At 42.0% G+C, this 12362-nt stretch overlaps 1 protein-coding gene across 12 annotated transcripts in view; it reads right to left on the bottom strand.

Moving 5' to 3' along the window:
• Window positions 1-12362, bottom strand: part of CA8 (carbonic anhydrase 8) — a 93541-nt gene that overhangs the window by 37539 nt on the left and 43640 nt on the right. For 7 of the 12 annotated variants that reach the window (XR_010410694.1, XM_045896511.3, XM_045896512.3 and 4 more), the window contains exons 4-7: window positions 12071-12166; window positions 6467-6529; window positions 3727-3775; window positions 2004-2116 (exon numbers count right to left, since the gene is read on the bottom strand). Coding sequence is in view for 7 of the 12 variants with exons in the window: in XM_045896511.3 (XP_045752467.1) it covers window positions 2004-2116; window positions 3727-3775; window positions 6467-6529; window positions 12071-12166 (321 nt within the window). In the remaining 5 variants the exon portion in view is untranslated. Of the gene's footprint in view, window positions 1-2003; window positions 2117-2934; window positions 3137-3726; window positions 3776-6466; window positions 6530-12070; window positions 12167-12362 lie in introns of all 12 variants that reach the window. The other 5 variants (XR_010410696.1, XR_010410697.1, XR_010410698.1 and 2 more) reach the window with 3 other exon arrangements.

The raw sequence follows: 12362 nt of genomic DNA, 5'->3' as shown, positions 1-12362 counted from the left end.
CTGACAAGGTCTTATATAGAAAGAGGATCTCAAAGGAACTGTGATATCATAAAGGGCAGGAGTTGAAAGGGGACAGTGTTAAGCACCCAAACCACTGACAATCATCCGGAACCGGGTTGGATCCCAAAACTACCCAGTGGCATCTGGGCCCATTTCTATAAGGTATAGTTATTTGCCACTCGGGCAGGCAGCACCCACCCTCCTTAAATTCTCTGAGGCATCTGTCACTATTAACTTCCCTCCCCTCCTCCACATGTTGGCCATCCTCTCCCCCATCCTGGGCCCCAGGACATCACTCCCTCTCAGGTGTCCTTAAGTCCTTCTTAGCTCCCTGCATGGTATCATCTCCTCCAGGTATACTGAGGTTTGGCAATCAGCCGACTGTCTTGTCTCCTCCTCAACTTGGGCTCAACTCATCATCAAATCCATTTCTTCTCCTTCCTGGACATGAATCCTGAATGCACTTCCCAGCTCAGCAGGGAGTCTGCTTAAGACTCTCTCTCCCTCTGCCCCTCCCCTGAGTTGGCATGTGCACACACCCATGCTCTCTCTCTAAAATAAATAAATAAATCTTTAAAAATAAATAAATAAATCTCTTCTGTGAGAGGTCACTGGAATGTTGAGGTTTCTTTGTTACAGCAGCTACCATCTTTGTGGTTAAAATCCAAACCCGTAATTATTAGTCCAAACTTCTATCCCTAACATTAGGCTCAAATTTCTAATTTCTTTCCTCTTCTTTACCAGACTTACTCCTAATATTTTTCAGGAATTACTCCCGGTCCCACCTAGGCCAGGTTGGGTTTCTTTCCTATGTGTGTCTGGTGCACCTTACTCCTCACAATCAACATAACCGTCTGTATGATTGTCTGCCTCTTCTACTCTATGGTAAACATTTTGAGGGTAAAGACTGTGTTTTAATCTCTATATTCTTTGTGTGTCTGCTTGGCACTCAGGAATAGTTTCTTTTAAGAACACAGGGATATATGAATAAATAAGGGATTTGTCATATTAAAAATATGAAAGCCGAAAGGTGGTGTGATCAAAGTCTGTAAAAGGATGGAGAAGCTGAATTGGGAAGTTTTAAAATTAATCCTTAGAAAAAGAAAAAGAAGAAGAAACTGTTAAAGGTTGAAAGGATTTTGAAGATTTAAGGACAAGCAAAGGAAGGCTTTACTGAGTAGTTAATAAACTTAAAGTTCTTAGAAAGTGATAGGAGATGTAATAAAAATTTGTAAAAAGTCACTGAAGGAAACTTCATTTGTTTGGAGTACAGCCTAAGCCTTCTGAGGTTGATCATGAAGGAAAAAATACAGCCTTTTAGAACACATCCCTGAGATCCCTGGAGGACAGGAGACATTTAAAGCACCTCTTTTGTAATAATATCAAAATCATTATTTAAACACATTATAATGATGTTGCCTCATGTTCCACCAGCTAACATCCCATGACAGTTCAACTCAGTGCCCCCACCCACTGTGCATCAGCATTTAGAGCACCTACACAAGACCCAAGGTGAGAAGTAGGTGACCAGAAGTGGAGCTAGAGAACAATCCAGCTCTTTCCAGAGCATTCTTTTTACCTCCTTCACCCTTCTGCTTACAGAACTTTTTTCCTGTGCAAGCCAAGGAAGAAGTATTGTACAAAGCCCACATGACTCACAGAAATAAGCAACAATTTCACTTCTAAGACCTTTCTCCTCTTCACTCCTGGGGAATCCCACACAAAGAAATAACTAGACTAATCAAAAGTCTGACTATTTCAGTGACTTGTATTTACTCTATAAAAACTAACTTTTAAAATACAGATCATAAACGATAGCTGGCTTTTATTCATCCCTGACCTTTCAATTGCTTTCACTGGTTCAAGACATCTAACTTTCATCTGCGAAGATGTGACTGATCTAAAGGAAGCTAAAACATAAAACAGACATTTCTCTTTTACAGAAATAGTATTTAACCTTTAGCTCAGAACTTCTTCTGAAAGATTTGAAGTGCTATACTCACCTGCAGCTGGGATATAGTTAAAGGGTATCGGAATAATATCCAGGTAACACCTTCGCTGCAAGGTGGAATGGTAAGAGAGCCTTCATACACCCAATAATCCCGCAGCAAAGGATCTGTGCAACCGGGTGGACATGTCACAAAACAGTAAATTAATTAATAATAATTTTGAAGATGCCAACAATAATCTTCAAAATTACAAACTGCCTATAAACAACTTTTCCGAATGAGGTCATTTTCAACTACAGCCTCACATATGCATTCTTAAACTAATCATCACGGAGAAAATAACCAATGGGAAAATACGATGAGCCCTCTTCCTAATATTCATAGTGATTTCTATCCATGTATCACTATATAAGCCAAAGATGGCTATCCAAACCTGATATATACATATATGTGTGTACGTACAGATCCAGTTTAGTCACTTTAGAAGAAGTGGATCTGTGTTGTTTTTTACTTTATTGAAGGATTTACCTGACTTATTCATCACCTAACCCAATACTAACTACATAGGAGGCACTATTCTAAGCATCTCACATGAACTCATTCAACCCTCACAACAAACCAATGAGACAGGTACTATTATGGTACTATTATTAGCCCCATTTTTCAGATGGGGAAACTGAACCACAAAGGGTTACATAATTTGCCCACGGTCACCCAGCTAATAACTGGCAGAGCCAGATTCAAAACTAAACAGTCTGACTTCAAAGACTGTGGTTTTAAACATTCTGTCTTAGCCCTCTCTATACATCTCCCTCAACAGCAAAACACGGAAGTCCTATTATGACAGGACAAAACAAACCATTCCTATGTAATCTTTAAGTTCTGCATTAGAACTCTCGATCAAATATGGTGGATAAATGTTCAACACATGGTAAAAACTGGTTTGTTGTAAAGCAATTAAATGTAAGCCGTAGATGATACATACAGTGCATCAGCCTATTTGGTTTTGTTTAAAACACTAAGAAACAGGGGCGCCTGGGTGGCTCAGTCATTAAGCGTCTGCCTTGGGCTCAGGTCGTGATCCCAGGGTCCTGGGATCGAGCCCCGCATCGGGCTCCCTGCTCAGCGGGAAGCCTGCTTCTCCCTCTCCCACTCCCCCTGCTTGTGTTCCCTCTCTCGGTGTGTCTCTGTCAAATAAATAAATAAAATCTTTTAAAAATAAATAAACAAATAAACAAAACACTAAGAAACAGCATATAATTTAGGCAGAGAAATGTGAAGACCAAAATTTTGTACAAAACAACCTTTAACTACAAACTATGTTTTGAGTATTTTATACCCAATTCTTACCTGTGTAGGTATACCTAAATAATTAGAATAACATCTATAGGATAGTAGCACTGTAGAGTTTACCTTATTAAAATTAGATATAAAATCTAATTCACTCTAGAGATTAGTTAAGAACCTCACTGACCAATCCTAGAAGTATATCAAAGTTATGTTATTATGCTCATGCTTTACACAGAGGTAGCAATTTTTGCAAATGAAAATCCAAAGGAAACTCCTCAGAGAATAATGGAAAAAGGGACAAAATGTTTATTATTTCAAAAGGTTTACTCCCATGTGTAGAGCAGTCTGAAAGTGCTACCTACTACAGAGAAAATAAATTGTAAAGAAACTTTACTAATAACATATAGCTATATGTATTGGGAGGTAAACAACGCAATCATATTCACACAGTTAAAATTCACCTGATGAGATCAAGATTAACACCTACCTGGTAATAAAGTATTAGGATTGAAGCAGGGTATTGTTTTGGACTTCCCCTGAAAAACAAAAGAATTCACCATATGTTATCATTAGACTCCTAAATTTTATTATTTTTTATTTTTTTAAGATTTTATTTATTTATTTGACAGAGAGAGACACAGCGAGAGAGGGAACACAAGCAGGGGGAGTGGGAGAGGGAGAAGCAGGCTTCCCGCCGAGCAGGGAGCCAAATGCGAGGCTCGATCCCAGGACCCTGGGATCATGACCTGAGCTGAAGGCAGACGCTTAACCAACTGAGCCACCCAGGCGCCCCAAGACTCCTACTAAATTTTAGAATAAAAAAATTGTTAGCACTGAAAACGCAGGTTGACATCTTTCTCAAATGGCACTCCGGACCGCACAGATCTGGCGCTGTCTCATTCTGTCTTCTCACCAGAGCCACATTGGCTGATTCCAACAAGACACTCCTGCTCTGAGTCCATAGCTATTTCTTTGCGACCACAGTTCAATTTCCCCTATAATTTCAGAGTGAAACTTACAACTGTCTGTCCAGTGTCTGTCTGTCCCACTTTTCCTGCTCCGAGCACATCCACACCAGAGAGTTGGGCTTTGGTGTAAAATGCCTGTACCCTGGTTGGTTCAGAGAATGCTTTTGAAATGACCTTCCCCCTGCTACTCTGACCTCAGCTCCTAATCTTGGCATTACAACCTGCCTCCTAAATTCTCATTTTGTTTCATTTGCATTTGGTAACTTGTCTCTAGGATCTATTGTAGATGCTCTCTTCCTGCAAAGAGGGAAAACTAACACCTGAATGAAAATATTCAATTCTATGGGCGCCTGGGTGGCTCAGTCGGTTAAACGTCTGACTCGGTTTCGGTTCAGGTCGTGATCTCAGGATCCTGAGATCGAGCCCCAAGACAGGCTCTGCATTCAGCATGGAGTCTGCTTGAGATTCTCTCTCCCTCTCCCCTCCAGCTTGTGCTCTCTCTCTCAAATAAATAAATCTTTAAAAAAAAAAATTCAATTCTAATCAACTTTTATCAAAGTTGTATTTAAATTTCAATAAAATTGGGGCTCCTGGGTGGCTCAGTTGGTTAAGCTACTGCCTTCGGCTCGGGTCATGATCCTGGAGTCCCAGGATCGAGTCCCGCATCGGGCTCCCTGCTCGGTGGGGGGTCTGCTTCTCCCTCTGACCCTCCCGCTCTCATGCTCTCTGTCTCCCATTCTCTCTCTCAGATAAATAAAATCTTTTAAAAATAAATAAATAAATAAATAAATAAATTTCAATAAAATTAAAATAATTTCACTAAAATATTTGTGCCATTGTTCAACAGTCACATTTGCAATCACTATTTTAAATAGTGCCACTTAAATTGCTCAGGCCCTAGAGGCAAACAGACCTGTCGTAGTAGATGGAGGTCTCTTGTAAGATGACTCTGTCAATGCAGACATAACAGGGCAAGTTAATGTGTAACCTCTTAGTCTCTTCCTTACTTCTAAGAACTATTTGACACATTAAAGAATCCAGCTTACCTGCTTCCCACCAGCCCCCTGTATTCCATAAAGACGGATGTTGTATGAGCTGAAGCAATAAAAGAAAATTTCTCAACCCATTTCTATTGGACAAATGTCAGTCAAAATATGTCCTTCCCTCTTCTTACCAGCTTTTTGACTAGTCTGTGCTTTCCCTTGGTAGCTGGATTCATTCTAAGCCTGCTCAGGAAATCTATGGTAGATGTTTTTGCCCAGTCCAAGATGCCCTGGGTTTGTGCTGGCCTAGAGCTAATCAGACTTCATTCCCAGATTGATTTTTGGATCGGCCTTGGGTCTTTGAATCTCTGTGCTGTATGTGCAGTAGCCATCCAGGATTAAACTACTGCCCTCCAAGGCCACTCAGATTCAATCGATTCAACGTGAGCATAAAAGGTACTGGTTACAACAGAACTTGGCTTCCCAGCAAAGGTGGGCTGAATCACTACAGAGTCGTATCAAACTAAATCACCTTCTCTGAGATATGTGATCTTACAGCTTATGTGTACTTGCCTTTTTTCTTTTTTTAACATAAATGCTTTGAAGTATAGTCGCCATAATTTTTGCTTCATTTATACAACTTTCCTATAACCAATGGGCGGAAGGGGTTAACTCAGCAGGCCTGGGTTGCTCAAAAAGCTGCCTGTCTTGAGGACTGGCCTTGATTGGCTCTGAGGTCTTGGGATATTCTGCCTGGTAAGAGTGTTTTTGTATGCCTGAGGCCTCGGGCCATGCTATACCAGTTGGACCCGTAGAGTTTACTCCGACGACAATGTGATTTGTGATGAAGGCTTGGTTTGGCTGGGGCTGGGGGCGGAAAGGATGGAGGCAGGGTAGCGGAGGTCAGTTACACAGACACTGCATGCTCACATAACTGACCCCTCATAAAATCCCTATACACAAAGGCTCAGCTAGGCTTCCCTGGCTGGCCACACTTCACATGCGTTGTGGCACATCGCTGCCGAAAGATTTAGGTTCATCCCCACGTGATTCCACTGGGAGGGCGCAGCTGGAAGCTTGTGCCTGGTTTCTCCTGGACTTGGCCCCACGAACGTTTGCACTGTCCTTGTTTTTGATCTGTAGCCTTCCTCTGTCATAAACCACAACCATGAGAGTAACAGCTACTCTATGAGTCTCCTTGGAGTGAATCATCAAATCTGAGAGTGGTCTTGGGGTCTGCTTTCATAACCAGTATTTTTATTTAATAAAAACTTACCTTGTACTGGATATCCTGGAGGATTTCAGTCACAGCCTTCAAGCCTACGTGCTCTTTTCCTATCTGCAATACATAAAGCATAAACCATACCACAACCATCTTTAAATACTTTGCTTTCATCCAAAAGAACTAACAGAAAGTGAAGCTCAAGTCTACCTGAATTTCCTTCTCAGGGAATAAGTAAAATACCTTTTCATTAATAACCAGGTCAGCACCTACATAGAGAAATTGAAGTAAGAGAGGCTAGCACAAGAAAGTATTAGTTCTTGGGGCGCCTGGGTGGGTCAGTCGGTTAAGCATCTGCCTTCGGCTCAGGTCATGATCCCAGGGTCCTGGGATCGAGCCCCACATTGGGCTCCCTGCTCAGCGGGAAGCCTGCTTCTCCCTCTCCCACTCCCCCTGCTTGTGTTCCCTCTCTCGCTGTGTCTCTGTCAAATAAATAAAATCTTAAAAAAAAAAAAAAACTTAGCTCTTAGACATTTTAAAGAACTCATTCTAAATTCATCTTGCTGTGTACAGATTATCACCCACTGTGCTATCTGCAGTCGACCCCTGAACACTGACCCCCGTGCCGTTGAAAATCGCGTATAATGTTTGACTCCCCCAAAAACTAAACTACTAATAGCCTACTGTTGACCAGAAGCCTTACTGATAACAATAGTCAATTAACATGTATTTTGAATGTGACATGCATTATATGCTCTATTCTCACAATAAAGTAAGCTAGAGAAAAGAAAATGTTATTAGGAAAATCATAAGAAGGAGAAAATACATTTACAGTACTGTAAAAAATCCATGTTTAAGTGGACCCATGCAGCTCAAAGTCATGTTTGTTCAAGGGCCAACTGTATATCAAATGAAAGAATACTGCAATGTAAACATTTCAAGGATATTTCTGAATTAAAATTGCTCATCACATTCCAAACCCTTTCATTTTTGCCTCTGGCATTCTAGATAATTGTTATAAAGACTGTACCTATGCTGGGGACGCCTGGGTGGCTCAGTCAGTTAAGCGCCTGCCTTCGGCTCGGGTCATGGTCCCAGGGTCCTGGGATCGAGCCCTGCTGCATCGGGCTCCCTGCTCAGCGGGGAGCCTGCTTTTCCCTCTCCCTCTGCCCCTCTCCCCACCGCCCCCACTCGTGCTCACTCTCTCTCAAATAAATAAATGAAACCTTTTTTAAAAAGATTGGACATAATCATATAATCACCATTTTATTCTTACACACATCAGAATATGCTGTTCACAGATTTCTACTTTAAAACATTATATATCATTACACATTTTTAGTGTAAAAAATGCTCCAAAGAATGTGAGGTTTCAAAAGAAATTTGACATTAAGTATTCTTGACTTTAACTTTAAAAATTATAAACGCCATCTGATTTCCACTTTTCAACCGGGTTTCAACGGTCCATGATAATGGAGGACAGTAACGAAAGGAGGTAATTTAAAATCTGAGATAAACAATGTTATCATTTGCTTTTTCTCTTCCGCACAAATTTGTGCAGGATGACCTACAGGAGTTAGGAAAGCTGTCAACATCTCCACATTCCCGGTTTCTTGCCATGTGTACCACGTGAGAAATATGCCAGGTGAAAGGGCATCAGAGAGCAAAGAAAAGAGACAAGACACTTACATAATCTAAGACAGACCAATCGGTTCAAAAGAGTCAGGACTTCAACTATTTCCCAAGTGTCTGCCATTCCTCAGACAGGCTTTAAAGATGCAAAATGAATTCTCTAAAGTTAAGAAAATAATACTTCAGGCAAGTGCACGCGTTGAGTGCAGAAGCCTGGGCCCGATCTTCGGGGCAACCGACCTCCCTTCGCTGTACTGGTTTAACCGCAGAAGAGGACATGGACCGTCCTCATTCAATTAATATCACCCATTATTACCCTTACTCAGAATGCCCAAACAGCATCAAATACAGTTTTTACATATATTAGCACTTAACTCTCACGGGCTCCTTCTTCCATAAAGATTCCGTACTTTATGGGCAAGAGTTTTAAATCTGCAACAAACTCCGGCTATTACTCCATCTCTTCCCTTTCCTTCTTTGCCAGATCTCTGTAGGAAGAGGTGATAACCACCAAACAGCAAGTATAGACGCTACTCTGCACAGCTGAGTCCCCCAAATCCTAGAGCAGTCCAGGTGACAACACAGCCTGGTACCAGGAGTCTGCCAAGAACCACGAGACCCATTACCTCCTTACTGCTCACCATCCAAAAGGCAACCCGTCAGCCCTGCCCGGCCCTGGCCCTGTGCTTTTCCATTTCTCACTCGAACCTCACCTCATTTCCGTTGTGCCCTCTGCAACAGGGTGCCACCACCTGCTGGTCTGTGTGAACCCCTCAGGGCTGCTCAAGGCCCAGCTCTCCCGGGCCTTCCGAGTGGACGCTGTGCAGTCTCCCCCAGAGACAGGGCTGAAAGCTGTGGTCAGTGCCCTGCGGGTACCCTCCGATGCATACTCTGACCCACAGGCACAAGGCCATCCTCCGAGTGGACCATCCTCCTCAGATACTACCATGCTCTACTTGTGGCGAAGTTCAACTGTCGCCAAGTTTTTTAAAAAACGACCCACTAGTCACTCCCCTGTCACCATCACCTCCTGCTGCCACTACGGAGGACTTCCAACTCCCTGGAATGCGTCTTCACCCCTCAGCCCATGGCTATCAGCCCATGGCTATCAGCCCCCTTCCACCTCAGCACCATCCTGAGAACATTCCCTGAATTTGTTTTCACTCCAAAAACTTCAACTCTGAAAACCATTCCCTCTGACCCCAGCTTCTCATCCATGCAACTTTTTTTTTTTTTAAGATTTTATTTATTTATTTGACAGAGAGGGAACACAAGCAGGGGGAAGTGGGAGAGGGAGAAGCAGGCTTCCTACGGAGCAGAGAGCCCGATGTAGGGCTTGATCCCAGGACCCTAGGATCATGACCTGAGGCAAAGGCAGACGCTTAACGACTGAGCCTCCCAGGCGCCCCCTCATCCATGCAGCTCTTACCCTCTCTTCTCTCTCTCGCCATTCACTGATCTGAGGAGCCACGGCTCCGAGGAGCCTCTTGGCTTTGTCTCTTTCCCTTCCTACCTACTGAATGACACCTCTCCAACCATCCTCAATTCTCTAATCCCTGTGTCCCCCCCAAATCATCTGCTCTGCAAAGAGATCAATGCAACAATTTGCGAGAATTTCCTACTCTTCTACTTGGATAGAGAAGAATCCACAAGATCTTGTCCTGCACCATCTATGATGTTGTCATAAGTGGGTCTCCCACACTGACTGTCAAGTCTATTATCATTCCCCTCCTGGGCTATTTCAAAACCCAATCCCACACCCATGCTTCCCTTGCTCTAGAAATAATTCTGCTTGGTATGTCTCAGAGATAATGAAGGTCATCAGGCATGAGCTCCTCTAACTTCCTGCCTTTCTTCACCTTTAAATCCATCCCATTTCTACCCACTCTTTCTTCCTGACCCTCTGTTTTGGAGAAAGGGTGGGTGCCCCCTGGTCTCTGAGGTTAGTCTAGCCACAAAAGCTCTCCATCCTGCATCCTCTTGTCTCCTCCTCTTATACATCAAGTATCCCTTTTTTTGCCAGTATTTTTAAACTCTGCATCTGCACTAGTGCTTTTTGCTCAGAATAAAAATACAGGCAGATCGCAGATCTTGAAATGAAACAAACAGAACATTCCTGTACATCAGCATGAGTTATTACCCCATCTGTCTTTCTTTTCTTGAGCCACGCTGCTTGAAAGGGAAACCTACGCTCACTGCCTATGCTGACCCCCTCCCATTTTCCCACTCCTCCTGCCGAAGTGTGAGAGCCCCAGATGGACTTCAGTCCCTCTCCTCTTTGCTTCGGTGGACACTCATCAGTCCTTCTTTCCTTCATGAAATTCTTCTCAGTCTTTCTGTAACTTTACTCTCTCCTAGATAACCAGAATCTCTCCTTACAGCAAACTCAGGGAAAGTTAGAACCAGTGCGCATACTCGCAAGCTTCCCCAGGCCTACAACAATGAGCTTCTTCCTGGAATACTGATGCTGGTTCCCAGAGTCCTGGCTTTCAGCCTAGTGCTCTATTAGTCCACGCCACCTGTCCTATGCTAAGGATCAGTTAAGTGAAAATATTCTCATATTTAACTCCATTCACAAATATTTGTTGAATACCAACTCCAGAGATGAAACAAACATGCTTACTTCCCTTCTAGAAATGACTGCTCAGGTATTTGTATTATTTTATTTCATTCTTATTTTTTAATAACAAGACACTGCCTTCTACTTCTATTGCCTCAACTTCTCAAATTTGGGTGCTTTATTAACTTTTTCAGGTTACAAAAATGGATTTCAAAAGTTACTACTTTAGTACATTAGAGATTATCAAAACATTTTTACCGATACCTTGATACCATAATTTTACTCTACTTATACAATGCAGTTATAAAATAGAAGAAATACAGGGCCCTGCCTGTTAAAAAAAACACAAAAACAAAAACAAAAAACCATGAAGTAAACAGTAAGAAGGTTCATTTAAAACTGTAAGAATTTGCTTTTAAATTCTATGACATGTGTCATACTTTCAAGATACTGATCTTAAAATATTAAAAGGCTAAAGCCAGATGCTTCCAAACATCAACAGACAAATACCTGAGAGAGAAATTTATAATGGAAAACTGTTGTGCTTAATAATACTAATGAAATATATACGACCCAAAAAAGGCAGGTTTGTGAAGGCCCCGCTGTCTTCGGAAAATTAAGTTACTAACGATCACCGGGCTAATGTGACACTCAGGTACCACGTTCGCCAAGAGGCAGCCGAGAACCACGCAGAACTGCAATTACAGCAGTGGTTTCAGGTCTTGACGGTGACACCAAATCTGTGTGTGTCTATGACCAGTGACTGACCTCTCTGGCCCTTGGTTTCTCTTCTGTAGGATGGGGAAGGAGAGAGCAGAGTCTCTTCTACCTCTTAATCTTTTAGGACATCCAACAGATGACGAGACAAAGTTAAAAGATCCACGGGGGAAAACTAGATTAAATTTTTACTCTTGAAAGTATGTAGTCTGAAAATTAATTTAATTAATATCCTGTGCCCACCACGAGCTCAAATCTAAACTTTATATTGACTGTATCCACCAAGATCTTCGCCAGTCTTATTTCATCAGTGTTTTTCTATCAGACACTTCAAATCATCTTGGACTGAAAATTATTAATAACAAAGAGCTAAAAGAGTCTACTACATGATTACATCATCGATTTTTCTTCGATTTCACAGCAAGCCAGGGTCCAAAAACATTTTCTAAAATCCTTTTTCATTAATAAAATGAACTTTGCCTTCAGGACATCTTCGACATCATTTCTCCAAAGACCCTGAAGGCCAGTTGGAAGAAAATGTCTACTGACTAAATGAATCTTCTACCAATGACTATGACTGCCCTCTTACGAGCCAGAAAAATCAAGTGTTCTCTTTTCAAATTACCTGTGTTCTCTGCACAGGAGTTTAAAAAAGTAATAAAATTGAGAGAGCACACAAAATATTCTGCAAAGGAATCAGAAGTAAGCATCCCTGAACAATACAACAGTCACGACAGGGGATGATTTACCTGAACAAACAAAGCAATGATGGCAATGCCATGTGGTTTCCCCACGGCCTCATCAATACTGCCAAACAGGGTGGAGTTCCAGTGGATCAGATGGAGCTGGGTAAACAACAGACAAGTCGCCTCGTTAGTAATGCATTTCTAGTGAGAACCACAAAGATAGACCAATTTCTCCTTAATTGTTATCTGTTACATCTCTATGGTACCACATGCAACAAAAGTATCCCAAATAGGCACACATAGACCACTTCTTTAATCCAGGTTCTCTGTAGGAGTTCCTTTCTTCTTATTTCTG

This window comes from Mirounga angustirostris, unplaced genomic scaffold (genome assembly GCF_029215605.1).
Source record: "Mirounga angustirostris isolate CCGP_5_RB_7025 unplaced genomic scaffold, mMirAng1.0.hap1 SCAF_4, whole genome shotgun sequence".
Classification (NCBI taxonomy): domain Eukaryota; kingdom Metazoa; phylum Chordata; class Mammalia; order Carnivora; family Phocidae; genus Mirounga; species Mirounga angustirostris.
Note: the sequence above shows the minus strand (reverse complement) of the source record. Positions and strands in the feature narration are given on the sequence as shown.